This window comes from Hypanus sabinus, chromosome 4, assembly GCF_030144855.1.
Source record: "Hypanus sabinus isolate sHypSab1 chromosome 4, sHypSab1.hap1, whole genome shotgun sequence".
NCBI classification, from domain to species: domain Eukaryota; kingdom Metazoa; phylum Chordata; class Chondrichthyes; order Myliobatiformes; family Dasyatidae; genus Hypanus; species Hypanus sabinus.
In genome coordinates this window covers 83,302,595-83,319,718 of record NC_082709.1, presented here as the reverse complement: position 1 = coordinate 83,319,718, position 17,124 = coordinate 83,302,595, and the positions used below count along the sequence as shown (strand labels likewise).

Here is a 17,124-nt window from a genome sequence, read left to right as displayed (position 1 = left end):
TCAAAGGCCTTCTGGAAATACAAGTAAACAACACCCACTCTTTTGTCTATCCTGGCTATTATTTCCTCAAAGATTTCCAACAGATTTGTCAGATAAGATTTCCCCTTAAGGAGACCACGCTGAACTTGGCCGATTTTATCATGTGCCTCCAAGTTCCCTGAAACCGCATCCTTAATAATGGACTCACGAGCTTCTTGCCCTCTGCCATCAGATTTCTGAACAATCCATGAACACCACCTCGCTATTCTCCTTTTGCATGCTTTGTTATTGCAACTTGTGGTCATTTTTTGCTCACACCATACTGCCGGCACAGAACAAATTTCACAACGTGTCAAAGATAGTAAACCCGACCCAATCCAAGTGTTTCTATTGTAGCTGCCTCAACCGCCTCCCTTATTAGGGAGAGAATTTTCGTTGTACTGCAGATCTTGGTCTTTCTTGGGGCTTTTGCTATTGCTTGCTTGGTGAGTGGAGGGTGCTGATGCTTTTTGCAGAAATGGGTGGGGGTGGGTTGCTGCTGCTTGTGCGTGGAGGGGGAAGTAGGGGGCCTTGGGGTTCTAACATTTTTACTGTCATTCATTCTTTAGGGCACTCTTCTGTTTTCATGGACTTCTGCAAAGAACAAGAATTTAGCATGTATACTGCAGACATTTCTCTATTATTAAATGGAACTATTGCACTGCTGAGTTTCTCCAGCATTTTGTGTGTGTTGCCCTACTGTTCACACTGAACAAAGCCAAGCCTCGTTTGACTTTCTATAATGCCACAGCTTGCACATACCTGAACACTATTTTTCAATCCTCAGCCCACTTACCCAGACGTTCAATATTCCTGTAATTTCTGATAACCTTCTTCCCTGTCTACAACACCACCTATACCAATGTCATCAGCAAACTTTGCCAAAAATTAAGACCCTTAGTGGAACTCCTGAAGCGAAACCCTCAGGGAATCAGCTGGACCCTTTGGAGGGCACCGAGGCCCTCCGTGTGACCTGGTGTACATGCCTTCAATCTGCTCACCTTCAAGCGTGAGGGGTCAGCACAGGCGTAGGGGCAGAGGTGGCACTTGTAGGGCTTCTCGCCGGTGTGAATGCGGATGTGCCAGGTGATCTTCTGCCGGTTTTTGGTGGCGTACTCACAGTCGGTGCACTTGTAGAGGCGCGTGCCCCCATGGCCCTTCATGTGGTAGTCGAGCACCACCTGGTGGCGGCAGGAGAAACTGCAGAAGGGGCAGCGGAAGGGCTTGGCGCCTCCGCCCTCCTCGCCCTCCTCGTGGTTGTCGAGCAGGTGCTGGATGAGCTGCTGCCGCTCGCGGCTGGCGAAGGGGCAGTGCGGGCAGCGATGGCCGAAGTGGACCTTGCGGTGTTCGTCCAGCTGCTGGCGGCCGGGGAACCGCTGCTTGCAGGCCGGGCACTCCAGCAGCGGGTGCCGGCGCTGGACGTGGCTGCGGAGGGTGGCCTCGCTGCGGCAGGCGAAGAGGCAGGAGGGGCAGCCGTGCCGGCCCCTCTCCCGGTGCCGCCGCAGCCGGTGCTGCTTCAGGGCGCCCTGTGAGCTGAAGCGGGCCGGGCAGCGGCTGCAGGCGGCGCTGGGCTGCCCGGCGTGACAGCTGGACACATGCCGGGCGATGTCGTTGCGGTTGTAGCCACTGTAGTCGCACAGGGCGCAGAAGTGGGTGGGCCGCCGCTCATGCACCCTCAGCTTGTGGACGCGCAGTTTGGAGCTTGTGCCGAAGGTGCGGGAGCAGGAGTCACAGGAGAGCCGGCCCACCCCGGTGTGGAGGGACTCGTGCGCCTCCAGCCGGTAGCGCCGGGTGGTGCCGAAGTCACAGAAGCGGCAACGATGGGGCTTGACGCCTTCATGACGGATCGCCACGTGCTGCCTCAGGCAGCGGGGCTGCTTGCAGGTGAAGGGGCAGAGGCGGCAGGTCAGTCGCGGGCGCTTGCAGCTGCCCTGGACGCCGTGGAGGCGGGTGTGGTGCTCGAGGGCTGCCTCCGACTTGCAGACAAAGGAGCAGAGGGCGCACTGGAGCTGGCCAGGTTTCAGGCAGCCCTTGCGTTGGTGGGTGCCCATGGCCCGCTCCTGACAGCAGCTGAACGTGCAGGTCGGGCAGGAAAAACGCCGCCGGCTGCTGCACTGCTGGCCAGCGCCGGGCTCCTCCCTGGAGACTCTGCTCCCCTCCAGCATTTCCGGGCTACCCTCACCCTCGCTGGGAGACCCCTCTCCCTCCTCTCTGTCCTCCTCAGCATGCTTGACAGCCTGATGGTTCTTCAGAGCCCTCTCCGAGCGGAACAGCAACCCGCAGACCCCACAGGGCATCTTGGGGCAGCGTGGGCAGCCCTCGGACATGTGGCCGGCCATGTCTGCCTCACTGGAGCAGACGAAGGGGCATGAGGTACAGGAATACCTCCCCCTGGCTGATGTGAACTTCGCCTTCCCTGACTTCTGGCTTTTTTCCTTGTTGGCCAACGTCACTTCCTCATGGGTTGGGAGTAAGTTCTCCCCATTAGCCGGTGTCTTCTCGGAAACTTGCTCTTTCTCAGCAGCTGCTGGCTGTTCCAGTGAGGTGTTCCTGTCTTCCAGGTCTCGGAAACGCTGTGCACCACCTTCGAACGGCGGTGCTTCAACTCCGGAGAGCCCTGCAGTTTGGCACGGCGGCTGAGCAGTCTTATCTGGATCTGTGCTCAGTGACACGTCCACGTCCTCGCCCTCCCCACTCGTCAGGGTGGTGGGTGGTTTCACTCCGGTCTGGCGAGCATATAATTTGTGCTTCTTAATGGTGACGGGGCACTTCTTCTGCACGTGAGTGTTGAGACCTCGCTGCTGCTTGAAGGTGGCCCCGCAGGCCCCGCATACCAGCGGTGTCTTCTTGCTCTGGCAGCCAGACTTGGTGTGGAGGACCATAGCTCGCTCCTTTCTGGTGATGTACGAGCAGTTCTCACACTTGAAGACCTGAGCGTTGGTCTGCACCACCAACATTTGCACTCGTCCTTCCAGGACCAGGGCTTGGGCCTGCTGCTTATCCTGTTTCCTCAGGGCCTTGATCTCACACTCGGACGGGGAGAGCCGCACCTTGCCCTGGTTTTCGGGCCCAGGACTATCATCCCACTCGGGGGCTTCCACGCCATGGAATTCAATGGAGACTTGATCTCCATCTGCAGGCACATTGGCACAGGTCGCACTGGCAGATGCACTGTTCAGCTCCTGGCTGGGCTCTCCGGTCTTCTCTGAAAGCTCATAGGTTACGTCCTGTCCTTCGTCCATGAAGACGTCAATGCTTTGTCCCAGTTTCTCTGGGTTCCTTAGGACACGGCCTCCCTCTCCACCTTCCTCCTCACCACACTGCTCTCCGATGTCAGCATCATCGTCACCAAGATCCGCCTGGTCGACATCCGCAGCGTTGAGTCCAAAGTCTCTGTACATGGCGCTGGTCTCACACGGGGGCCAGCAGTCCAAAGGTGTCAGCTGGGAGCTGGACACTTGCTTTGACACCTCCTCTGATGGAGTGTGAGGGAACCCCAGCTGAGTGCCGAAGACCTCCTCCATCTGCGAGCTGCTCCCACTCATGCCCTCCTGAAGCTCCCTCTCCGCATCCTGGCTGCTTTCAGTGCCGGCTTCCCCAGGCTCCACGCTCACGGCCGGGCTTGCTCGCTCTGTGTCGGTGGGGAACACCGGGTGCTGCCCCAAGCACACCACTTCCGACGGGGCAGAAATGCCCTGTGGTCCTTCATCTGGCCTAGAGGCAACGAGTCCAAGGTCGATATCCCTTCCAGTAGTCGTAAAGCTGCTCTGCCTCGAGGATGCCGTTTCGGACCTAGCTGTACCCGAAAGATGAACACTCGCATCGCTGTATGTCAGCAGGTTCTGGGTGGAGTTCATGGCCATCTCCTCCCTGGCATAGTTCTCCAGCCATTCCTTGTCTCCCGGCACGTAGCCATGGGTCTTCCGCTTGTGGAAGAAGAGGCTGGTGTTGCTGAAAGTGCGGTAGGGGCAGAGGGCACAGCGGAACTCCCTGAGGCGCGTGTGCCGGCAGTTCTCGTGGCTGAGTAGCGCCTGCTTGTACTGCGTCTGGTAGCTGCAGTACTGGCACTGGTGCAGCGGCAGCTGGTAGTCCTTGGAGTGCTTCACCTGCATGTGCTTCTGCAACTCATACTTGCGCTTGCAAGCGAAGCCGCACACCTCGCAGATGAGCGACTTGCCCTGGTGCCGTAGTTTGTGGCTGCTGAGCTGATCGGCACGGTGGCAGCGGTAGGAACACTGGTTGCAATGATACCTGGAGGGGAAAGAGGAGGGGGTAGAGGAGGGATTGGGGAAGGGGGAAGGGTAGAGGAGTGTGGTGGTGGAAAGGGTGGGAGAGGGGAGTGAGAAAGAGAGAGTAATAATTCTATGGTTCCATACCATTGAAGTACATTAGCCTGATTTACTCTATCACATTCATCATAGTCCGTCTCACTGGTGAATACTAAAATGAAGTATTCATTAAGAACCTCCCCTACCTCCTGCGATTTCAGGTACGCGTTTCCCCTACTCTCTCTGATTGGGCTGACCCTCACTCTTGCCTTCCTCTTCTTCTTCAAATATATGTAGAACATCTTGGGGGGTTTCTCTTAATCCTACTTGCCAAAGCCAGCTCATGCCCCCTTCTAGCTCCCCTTAGAGATTTTTCAGCTATTTCCTGGCTACCCTGCAACTCTCTAGAGCCCTGACTGATCCTTGCTTAGAAGTACATATGAATAATACCTCTTGACACTCTATTTTAGGCCATCATCTTGCGTTTCCCTGAACTTGAACACCTAACGGTCAAACATCATCTGTTCTATTTACCTAGGGAGTTCTCCTCCATAATTCTAGTTACAATTTACACACCACCAGAGGCTGACTATAATCAAGTGTTTGAGGTATTGCATAATTATATCTCCAAAAAAAACAGTCCATTCCAACTCATTTCAAATCATAGTTGGGGACTACAAACGGGCTTGCTTGAAGAAAACCCTGCTCAATTACTGTCAGCATATAACCTGTAGCACCGGAGGTCCCAACACATGACCACTGCTATACTAAGATAAGGAATGCCTTCTGTTCCATGCCCAGGCTGCATTCCAGTAAATCTGATCAATAAGCTTCACAACCTCCTTGTGCAATTGCATCCTCGATTTCTTTACTTGCGGACCTCGGTCAGTTCGGATTGGCAACAACATCCCCTCCACCATTTCCCTCAGCACAGGTGCACCACAAGGCTGTGAGCTTAGCCCCCTGCTCTACTCACTCTACACTCATGACTGTGTAGCTACGCACAGCTCCAATGTTTGCTGATGACACCACTGTAGTAGGCGAAATCAGTTTGGTGAGGAGTCAGGATATAGGAGGGAGATTGAAAATCTGGCCTAGTGATGCCATAACAACAACTTCTTACTCAATGTCAGAAAGGTCAAGGAGTTGATTATTGACTTCAGGAGAAGGAAACCAGAGGTCCATGAGCAAGTCCTCATCGGAGGATCAGAGGTGGAGAGGGTCAGCAAATTTAAATTCCTCTGTGTTATTGTTTCGGAAGACCTGTCCTGTGCCCAACATGCAAGTGCAATTAAGGGAAAAGTAGTGCCAGGCCAGTCCACCGTGGGTGAAGCCCTCCCGATTGAGCAAATCTACACGAAGCATTGTTACAGGAAAGCAGCATCTAACATCAGAGACTTCCACCACACAGACCATGCTCGACTCGCATTGCTGCCATCAGGAAGAACATACAGGAGCCTCAGGACCACATCACTAGGTTCAGGAACAGTTATTATCCTCAAACATCGGGCTCTTGAACCAGAGGGGATAACTTCACTCGCGGCATCATTGAAATGCTCCCACAATCTATTGACTCATGTTCTTGCTATTTATTGCTTATTTATTTATTATTATTATTTCTTCCTTTTTGTATTTGCACAGTTGGTTGTCTCTTGCACACTGGCTGAACTCCCAAGTTGGCCTGCTCTTTCATTAACTCTATTATGGTTATTATTCTATTATGGATTTATTGAGCATGCCTGCAAGAAAATGAATCTCAGGATTGTTTACTTTGAGCTTTGAAATAATCAAATTTAGAATGTATCTCCTACCTTTGGAAATCTACACTGACTCTCTCTGATTTTTTCACTTCATCCTTAAAGCATTTTGTAATGCCCAGGCAGCAGATGAGAGGTTATCCAGGCTACTGTTCCCCAATTCCCCCTCGCAATTCTCAAGCAGCAGAAAAGTGTGGACAATTTTTCCAAACAAAAGTCAGTTCAGGTTGGCTATTGGAAATTTGTTACCACAAGACCATAAAACATAGGATCAGAATTGAGCCATCTGGCCCATCAAATCTGCTCTGCCATTCCATCGTGGCTGATCTATTGTTCTATCAAGCCTATTTTCCTGCCTTCTGCCAGTAACCCTTGACACCCTGACTAAGAGCCTATCTGCTTTAAATGTACCCAATCACTTGGCCTCCACAGCCGCCTGTGGCAATGAATTCCACAGATTCACCTCCCTCTGGCTACAAAAAATTCCTCCTTATCTCTGTTCTAAAGGGACATCCCTTTCATACCCACAGCTATTCACATCCTGCAAAATAAACCATATTTTCTGAGGCACTGGGCACTCTTACATCCCATTATTTACTTCACTATTAATACTTTGTAAAGTCTCTTTTCCAAACTTACATTCATCTTTATAAAAGAGGTAGCTCACATTCTGAAAATCCCACAGAGCTAGTAAGTAATTATTCAACATATTCCTTCTCTAATATCACTCAATTTTAATCAAATTTTGATAGAACTTAATAAAGTATTAATTTTCAGGAACTCGATTTTTTTCTTTTCTTTTTTTGTTCTCATTTTGTCCCACTTAGACCTTAAGACCATAAGTCAAAGGAGCAGAATTAGGCCATTCGACACATCGAGTCTGCTCTGCCATTTCATCATGGCTGATCCCTATCCCTCTCAATCCTATTCTCCTGCCTTCTCCCTATAATCTTTTATGCCCTGACTAACCAAGAACCTAGCAACATCTGCCTTAAATACACTCAATGACCTAGCCTCCACAGCTGTAGCAGCAAATTCCACAGATTCACCACCCTCTGGCTTAAGAAATTCCTCCTCATCTCCATTCTAAATGGATGTCCTTCTATTCTGAGGCTGTGCACCCAGGTTCTGGACTCCCCCATGATAGGAATCATCTACCCTATCAAGTCCTTTCAATATTTGATAGGTTTCAATGAGATTCCCCCCCACCCTTCATTCTTCTAAATTCCAGTGAGTAAATAGATAATAGACAATAGACAATAGGTGCAGAAGTAGACCATTCGGCCCTTCGAGCCTGCACTGCCATTTTGAGATCATGGCTGATCAACTACTATCAATACCCGGTTCCTGCCTTGTCCCCATATCCCTTGATTCCCCTATCCATAAGATACCTATCTAGCTCCTTCTTGAAAGCATCCAGCGAATTGGCCTCCACTACCTTCCGAGGCAGTGCATTCCAGACCCCCACAACTCTCTGGGAGAAGAAGTTTTTCCTTAGCTCTGTCCTAAATGACCTACCCCTTATTCTCAAACCATGCCCTCTGGTACAGGACTCTCCCAGCACCTGGAACATATTTCCTGCCTCTATCTTGTCCAATCCCTTAATAATCTTATACGTTTCAATCAGATCCCCTCTCAATCTCCTTAATTCCAGTGTGTACAAGCCCAGTCTTTCTAACCTCTCTGTGTAAGACAGTCCAAACATCCCAGGAATTAACCTCGTGAATTTATGCTGCACTTCCTCTACAGCCAGGATGTCCTTCCTTAACCCTGGAGACCAAAACTGTACACAATACTCCAGGTGTGGTCTCACCAGGGCTCTGTACAAATGCAATAGGATTTCCTTGCTCTTGTACTCAATTCCCTTTGTAATAAAGGCCAACATTCCATTAGCCTTCTTCACTGCCTGCTGCACTTGCTCATTCACCTTCAGTGACTGATGAACAAGGACTCCTAGATCGCTTTGTATTTCTCCCTTACCTAACTCTACACCGTTCAGATAATAAGCTGCCTTCCTGTTCTTACTCCCAAAGTGGATAACCTCACACTTATTCACATTAAACATCATCTGCCAAATATCTGCCCACTCACCCAGCCTATCCAAGTCACCCTGAATTCTCCTAACATCCTCATCCCATGTCACACTGCCACCCAGCTTAGTATCATCAGCAAATTTGCTGATGCTATTTTCAATGCCTTCATCTAAATCGTTGACGTAAATTGTAAACAGCTGTGGTCCCAATACCGAGCCCTGTGGCACCCCACTAGTCACCACCTGCCATTCCGAGAAACACCCATTCACCGCTACCCTTTGCTTTCTATCTGCCAACCAGTTTTCTATCCATGTCAATGTCTTCCCCCCGACGCCCTGAGCTTTGATTTTACCCACCAATCTCCTATGTGGGACCTTATCAAATGCCTTCTGAAAATCGAGGTACACTACATCGACTGGATCTCCCCCATCTAATTTCCTGGTTACATCCTCGAAAAACTCCAACAGGTTAGTCAAGCATGATTTACCCTTGGTAAATCCATGCTGGCTCGGCCGAATCCTATCACTGCCATCTAGATATGCCACTATTTCATCTTTAATAATGGACTCTAGCATCTTCCCCACCACCGATGTCAGGCTGACAGGTCGATAGTTCTCTGTTTTCTCCCTCCCTCCTTTCTTAAAAAGTGGGATAACATTAGCCATTCTCCAATCCTCAGGAACTGATCCTGAACCTAAGGAACATTGGAAAATGATTACCAATGCATCCGCAATTTCCAGGGCCACCTCCTTAGTACCCTAGGATGCAGACCATCTGGACCTGGGGATTTGTCATCCTTCAGTCCCATCAGTCTTCTCATCACCGTTTCCTTCTGAATGTCAATCTGTTTCATTTCCTCTGTTACCCTATGTCCTTGGCCCATCCATACATCTGGGAGATTGCTTCTGTCTTCCTTAGTGAAAACAGATCTAAAGTACTCATTAAATTCTTCTGCCATTTCTGTTTCCCATAACAATTTTACCCAATTCATTCTTCAAAGGCCCAACATTGTTCTTAACTATTTTCTTTCTCTTCACATATCTAAAAAAGCTTTTGCTATCTTCCTTTATATTCCTGGCTAGCTTGCGTTCGTACCTCATTTTTTCTCCCCGTATTGTCTTTTTAGTTAAGTTCTGTTGTTCCTTAAAAACTTCCCAATCATCTGTCCTCCCACTCACCTTAGCTCTGTCATACTTCCTTTTTTTTAAATGCTATGCAATCTCTGACTTCCTTTGTCAACCACTGTGGCCCCTTTCCCCCCTTTGAATCCTTCCTTCTCTAGGGGATGAACTGATTTTGCACCTTATGCATTATTCCCAAGAATACCTGCCATTGCTGTTCCACTGCCTTTTCTGCTAAGCTATCCATCCAGTCAACTTTCGCCAGCTCCTCTCTCATGGCTCCATAGTTTCCCCTGTTCAACTGCAACACTGACACCTCCGAGCTGCCCTTATCCTTCTCAAATTGCAGATAAAAACTTATCATATTATGATCACTACCTCCTAATGGTTCCTTTACTGTAAGATTGCTTATCAAATCCTGTTCATTACATAACACTAAATCCAGAATAGTCCCTGGTCGGCTCTTATACAAGCTGTTCCAAGAATGCATCCCGTAGGCACTCTGTACAAACTCCCTATCCTGAGGTCCAGCACCAACCTGATTCTCCCAGTTCACCTGCATGTTGAAATCCCCCGTAACTACTGCGACATTACCTTTGCCACATGCCAATGTTAACTCCCTATTCAACTTACGCCCAATATCCATGCTACTGTTTGGTAGTCTGTAGACAACACCAATTTGGGTCCTTTTGCCCTTACTGTTCCTCAGTTCTATCCACACAGACTCTACTTCTCCTGACCCTATGTCCCCCCTTGCAAAGGACTGAATCTCATTCCTCACCAACAGGGCCACCCCACCCCCTCTGGCCACATTTCTGTCCCTATGATAGCATGTATACCCTTGTACATTCATTTCCCAGGTCTGATCTCCCTGCAGTCATGTCTCCGTTATCCCAACAACATCATAGTTACCCATTCGCACCTGGGCTTCAAGCTCATCCGCCTTATTTCTGACACTTCGTGCATTCAGATATAGAATTTTTAGCCCATTTCTCCTCTCTCTGTTTGAATCGCTGCCTATTGTGCTTAACCCAGCTCCCTGAACTCCCATCGGGCTATACGCCCCTAGAATTTTGTTGTCCTTCCTAAATTTACCTATTCTTTCAACACATTTAACTCCACGTTCCGTCAGACCATCCCTCTGTACATGTGTCCTCCTTATCACTTGTTACGCCTCACCTTTCTCTACTACACACTTAATATTCCGGAACTGTGTAGTCCCCACCTGTCCTTTATTCTTCCTCTCGCTATTCTCTCTCACATTCTGGATCCCCGCCCCCGGCAAATTTAGTTTAAACCCCCTCAAGAAGCACTAGCAAACTTACCTGCAAGAATGTTAGTACCGCTCCAGTTCAGGTGTAAACCGTCCCTTCGGAACAGATCCCACCTTCCCTGGAACAAAGCCCAATTATCTACAAACCTGAAAGGCCAAGGGCAATCAATCGCTCCTCACACAATAAGCCTTTCATTCCCAGGATCATTCTCGTGAATCTCCTCTGAACCCTCTCTAATCTCAGCACATCCTTTCTTAAATAAGGGGTCCAAAACTGCTCACAATACTCCAAATGAGGCCATACCAGTGCTTTATAAAGCCTCAGCATTACATCCTTGCTTTTATATTCTAGTCCTCCTGAAATGAATGTGTTTGTTTTCCTCACTACTGACTCAACTTGCAAAACTAACCTTTAGAGAATCCTGCACAAGGACTCTGAAGTCCCTTTGCACCTCGGATTTTTGAATATTCTCTACATTTAGAAAATAATCAATGCTTTTATACCTTCAACCAAAGTACATGACCATACACTTCCCAACACTGTATTCTATCTGCTATTTCTTTGCCCATTCTCCTAATCTGTTCAAGTCCTTCTGTAGCCTCTCTATTTCCTCAAAACTATCCCTCCACCTGTCTTCATATTGATGCGCAAACTTGCCCGCAAAGCAACCAAATCCGTCATCCAAATCACTGACATACAAAGTAAAAGGAAGTGGTTCCAATACCAAACTCCCTGAATAATACCCCTAGTCATCAGCAGCCAATCTGAAAAGGTGCCCATTATTCCCATCCTTAGCCTCTTGCCAATTAGCCAATGATATATCCATGCTAGTACCTTTTCTGTAAGGCTTGCTCATCGGCCTTACGTGCGGCACCTTGTCAAAGGCCTTCTGGAAATCCAAGAGCAAAACATCCACCGATTCTCCTTTGTCTACCTTGCTTGTCATTTCCTCAAAGAATTCTAAAACATTTGTCAGGCAAGACTTTCTCTTAGGAAAACCATTATGTAAATATTTGGAGGCCTATTACATGCCTCCAAAGACCCCGAAACCACATCCTTAACAATCAACTTCAACATCTTTCCAACCACTGAGGTTAGGCTAACTGGTCTGTAATTTCCTTTCTTCTGCCTTCCTCCTTTCTTGAAGAGTGCAGTGACATTTGCAATCTTCCAGTCCTCTGGAACCATGCCAGAATCTAGTGATTTTTGAGAGATCATTAATAATGCCTCCACAATCTCTTCAGTCACTTCTTTCAGAATCCTAGGGTGTACTTCATCTGGCCCAGGTGATTTATCTACCTTCAAACCTTTCAGTTTCCCAAGCACCTTCACCCTATTAATAGTAACTTCATTCATTTCTGCCCTTGACACTCGAACTTCTGGCATACTGCTGCTGCCTTCCATTGGGAAGACTGATGCAAAGTACTTATTCAGTTTGTCCACCATTTCCTTGTCCCCTATTACTGACTCTCCAGTGCCATTTTCCAGCTGTCTAATATCCATTTGCATCTCTCTTTTGCTCTTTATACATCTAAAAAAGCTTTTGGTATCCTCCTTGATATTTTTGGCTAGCTTACCTTTATCTTTAATCCCCCCCATAGCTTTTGAGTTGCCTTCTGTTGGCCTTAAAAGCTTTCCGATCCTCTAACTACCCCCTCTCTTTTGATTTTATGTTGGCTTTGACTTCCCATGTCAGCCACGGTTTTGTCATCCTACCTTTAGAATACTTCTTCTTTGTGAAGTATCTATCCTGCGCCTTCTGAATTGCTGCCAGAAACTCCAGCCATTGCTGCTCTGCCATCAACTTTGGCCAGCTCCTCTCTCATGCTCTGTAATTCCCTTTACTCCACTGTAATGCTGATACATCTGACCTCAGCTTCTCTCTCTCTCTAATTGCAGAGTGAATTCTATCCTATTAAGATCACTGTCTCCTAATGGTTCCTTTACCTTAAGCTCCCTAATCAAATCTGGTTCATCACATTATCACCCGATGCAGAATAGCAGATCCTCAAGTGAACTCAACTACAAGCTGCTCTAAAAAGCCATTTTATAGGCATTCGACTGTCCAAGAGGACCACAACCTTGTCACAGGATTTGTAGGCTTGCGCGTCTCAATGATCCAGAGAGCTACATAGGCTGGAGTTTATGTTTTGGCTCTTGGTATGGTCACTCATGCCAAACAGGTCAAAGGGTAGACTCCAGACTGAGAATGGTCCACCGGTCCTCCAGGTTCAGGGATTCATCTCAGGGCTAACAACCCTGACTGGTAAAACAAAACTGTTACAGAAACAGCAATGAAGGATCCTTCTGCATCTGAGTGTGACAGTATTCCTGAGTATCCACCTGGAACTTGCATGACTGACAATAGTGAAAACCGAGATGGAGGATCCTCACTGCTGTCCTAAACATCAGCGGTGTAATAGGCAGCAGATTAGGGATTCTACAAATTCTCTCTTTTGGGATCCAGCACAAACCTAACTTTTCCTATCTACTTTCATACTGAAATCCCCTATGACCATCATTACATTGCCCTTTTGTCAAGCCTCTTATATCCTGTTGTAATTTACAGCCCACATCCTGGCTATTGTTTAGAGGCCTGTACATAACTCCCATCAGGGTCTTTACACCCCTGCACTATCTTATTCTACCCACAAGGATTCTACGTCTTCTGACCCTATGCACCTCTTTTTAAGGATTTCATTTCCCTTTTTCCCAACCGAGCCATCCCACCCCCTCTGCCTACCTGCCTGTCCTTTCGATACACAGTGTGTCCTTGGATGTGAAGCCCCCAACTATAATCTTCACTCAGCCACATCTCAGTGACACCCACATCATCATATCTGCCAATCTCTAACTGTGCTACAAGATCATCTACTTTATTCCATATACTAGGCACATTCATATATTAAACTTACAATCCTGTATCCACATCCTTGTCCATTTTCCCCCCATTTACACTACAACTCCTCCCAATGACTGCAATTTTGCCCCATCTGCCTGTCCTTCTTGACAGTCCCACCACACACTGCCTCTGCTTGTAAACCAACAGCTCTATTACTTCGGTTCCCATCCCTCCTCCAAATTAGTTTAAACACTCCACAACAGTTCTAGCAAACCTACAAATAAGGATATTGGTCCCCCTCGGGTTCAGATGTAATTCGTCCCTTTTGTACAAGTCATACCTTCCCAGAAGAGATCCCAATGACACAGAAATCTGAAACCCTGCCCCGGACCAGTTTCTCAGTCACTTATTCATCTGCCAAGTCATCTTATACTTTCCCTCACTTTACAGTATAATATTTATTTAATAATAGTAACTGATAATCTTATTATTTATTGCAATGTTGCAAAACAACTTATTTCATGATGTATGCCAGTGATAATAAAACTGATTCTAATTTACATTTTTCCACCATTCTAATAGTGAAAAACTGAATACTGATATTGGCAGACTTTAATTATTAATTAATAAAGATAAAGATATTTTAAAGGTAAGCTTTAATTGTCACGGGTACATCGAAGCATACAGTGAAATACTTAACTTGTGTCCACAACCAACACCGTCTGAGGGTGTGCTGGGGGCAGCCTGCAAGTGTCACCATTCCTCCAGCAGTAACGTAGCATGCCCACAAATTACTAAACCTAACCCATACCACTTTGGAATGTGGGAAGAAACCTGAGCACTCAGATGAAACTTATGAGGAGAACATACATCTCCTTACAGACAGTGGCAGGAACTGAACTCTGATCACTGCTTGCTGGCACTGTAAGATGTTATGCTAAACATTATACTACTGCATTGAATATATATTAACATACATATTAAATTACATAAAGTATATTAAATGAACAATATTAAAAGCTCTATAAAATTCTGGTTAGACCACACCTAGAGTATTCTGCCCAGTTCTGGTCACCTCGTTACAGGAAGGATGTAGAAGCTTTTGAGAGGGTGCAGAGGAGTTTTACCAGGATGCTGCCTGGATTAGAGAGCATGTTGAGCGAGTTTCCTCTTTGGAGTGAAGAAGAATGAGGGGTGACTTGATAGAAATATACAAGATGATAAGAGGCATAGATCAAGTGGGCAGCTAGAGACACTTTCGCAGAATGGAAATGCCTAATAATACTAGTGGACATCATTTTACGGTGATTGGAGGAATGTACTTTTACACAGAGTGGTGTATGGAACATGCTGCCAATGGTGGAGGTACAGACAGATACATTAGAGACATTTAAAGAACAGTTAAATAGGTGCATGGTCATACAAAAATGGAGAGCTATGTAGGAGGGAAGGATTAGATTGATCTTAGAGTAGTCTGAAAGGTTGGCACAACATCATGGGCCAAAGGACCTGAATGTACTGTGCTGGAAATGTTCGATGTTCCAAAACTCTGGTTCGACCACACTTAGTATTGTGATCCTTTTTGGACATTCATAATAGGAAGGATGTGGAAGCTTTCAATGCTGCTGGATTACAAAGTATGTCTTTTAAGGAAAGGCTGAATGAGCTAGCACTTTTCTCTTTGGACTGAAGATTGGCGAGAGGGGACAATACATGTTTACAAAATGTTAAGAGGCATAGATCAAGGGGACAGCCGGAGACCTATTCACAGGACAAAAATGGTTAATATGACAGGACATAAATTTTAAAGTGTTTTAAGTAAAGTATAGGGGGAGAGGGGATGTCAGAGGTAGTTTTTTTTCAAATAAGCACGTGTTCCTTCTACTGGTGACGTCCCTTGACACACACGAAATTCGCACGAAGAATGACTGTTACCTCAGGTCGCCGGTATGTTTGCGCATGTGAACTGTGAGGTAGTGCTTCCACTTGGTAATGTAACCACACTCTGTACACATGTAATTCTTATGGTCAGAATGCGTGAGCATGTGCTTCGACAAGTAGCCCATGTCCCTGCAGGTGAAATCGCACAGTTCACATTTATGTGGCTTCTCACCTAAAGAAGAGATTAAAACCAACAGAATAAAATCTGATTATTCTACAAACAGACCTCGATTCCCACAAAAGTATAAGATCTTTGTTAGGCCTAAATGAAATGTTATCATACACAAAGGGATCAGGGAATAAAGATGCATAATCCTTCGAAAGTGGCATCGCAGGTAGATAGAGTTACAGAGAGATAGGTACGTTTCCATAAGTGCTGCCTGACTTGCTGAGTTTCTCCACCATTTTGTGCATGATACTCTGGATTTCCAGCAACTGCAAAATCTCTTGTGTTTAGGGTTGCAAAAAGAGGTTTTGGCACATTATAGGAGTTGGGATAATAATAATTATCATTATTGATGCTGTAAGGGTATGAAAGGACATACAGAACTGATAATGGATTCTGTAATTCTAAATCAAGCCCAGCAGAAAAGCAAGAATCTTTCATGTTGTTACACTGACTGCTAAAAAGAACTTGATTCCATCCCACACTCATGGTTAATTTTGTGTGTGTGTGTGTGTGTGTGTGTGTGTGTGTGTGTGTGTGTGTGTGTGTGTGTGTGTGTGTGTCTGTGTGTCTGTGTGTGTGTGTGTGTGTGTGTGTGTGTCTGTGTGTGTGTGTGTGTGTGTGTGTCTGTGTGTCTGTGTGTGTGTGTGTGTGTCTGTGTGTGTGTGTCTGTGTGTCTGTGTGTGTGTGTGTGTGTGTGTGTGTGTCTGTGTGTGTGTGTGTGTGTGTGTGTGTGTCTGTGTGTCTGTGTGTCTGTGTGTGTGTGTGTGTGTGTCTGTGTGTCTGTGTGTGTGTACACACACCCTCAGCAGGATATATTTTCATCAATGAAAACAGGATTCAGCACTCCACATAAGCATATGCAATTCTGATAAATACACACTACTAAACTTAAATGAAAAACCCAGAAAAACAAATAAATTATCACTACAGAGAAAAATGTTAACTGATGAAAGAGCATGACCCTCCATGGAAGACACCTCCACGATCTGAGCAGAACAGATGTTGACAAGGAAGTGTTGAATGCCTGGCTCAGAGTTGCAGATCTCTGCTCAGAAAAAGAATGGCTCTTGTGGCAATGCAGGACCAGGTGGTCACACAAAAAAATCATTAAAATACAGAATAAGAGACCAACAAATTCAAGTTGATAAATGCAGAAAATGCCAAGAGAAACCAGAAACAATCCAACACACTACAGGAGCCTGCGGCAGCTTCACTCAATCTGATCAGTTACACAGGTACAATCAAGTGGCAAATATCATTCACCAAAATACCACCTCATAAACAACACCATGCCTCACTATAAATACAAGCCTGATCCAGTTTTAGAGTCAGAATCCTACAACCAATCCCTTAGGGCCATCTATAAAAACCGTCTGGATATAATATGACAGGATAAACAAGCAAGAACAGCTTAATAGATGCAGCCATTCCAAACCGAGATAACATACAGAAACCAACAAATGAAAAACACCAGAAAGATGCTGAATTAAAAGAGGAAATTAAAAGACTATGGAACATGAACAGGGTATACATTGCCCTAAAATAACTTCTACAAGTAGTATCATCCCAAACTCACAATACTATTATACAATTATACATGGAAGGTTAATTAAGAAAGTTCAGTCGTTAGGTATTAGTGCTGGAGTAATAAAATGGGTTCAACAGTGGCTAGCTGGGAGATGCCAGAGAGTAGTGGTGGAT

At 46.5% G+C, this 17,124-nt stretch overlaps 2 protein-coding genes across 3 annotated transcripts in view; one reads left to right on the top strand and one right to left on the bottom strand.

Annotated features, from left to right (window-relative positions):
- znf142 (zinc finger protein 142) overlaps positions 1–17,124 on the bottom strand; it is a 51,277-nt gene that overhangs the window by 11,285 nt on the left and 22,868 nt on the right. For both annotated transcript variants that reach the window (XM_059967559.1, XM_059967560.1), the window contains 2 exons: positions 15,249–15,426; positions 1,020–4,269 (listed from right to left, as the gene is read on the bottom strand). In XM_059967559.1, coding sequence (XP_059823542.1) covers positions 1,020–4,269; positions 15,249–15,426 — 3,428 coding nt within the window. The remainder of the gene's footprint in view (positions 1–1,019; positions 4,270–15,248; positions 15,427–17,124) is intronic.
- LOC132392948 (obscurin-like protein 1) overlaps positions 1–17,124 on the top strand; it is a 225,440-nt gene that overhangs the window by 191,108 nt on the left and 17,208 nt on the right. The gene's annotated exons all lie outside the window — the stretch shown is intronic.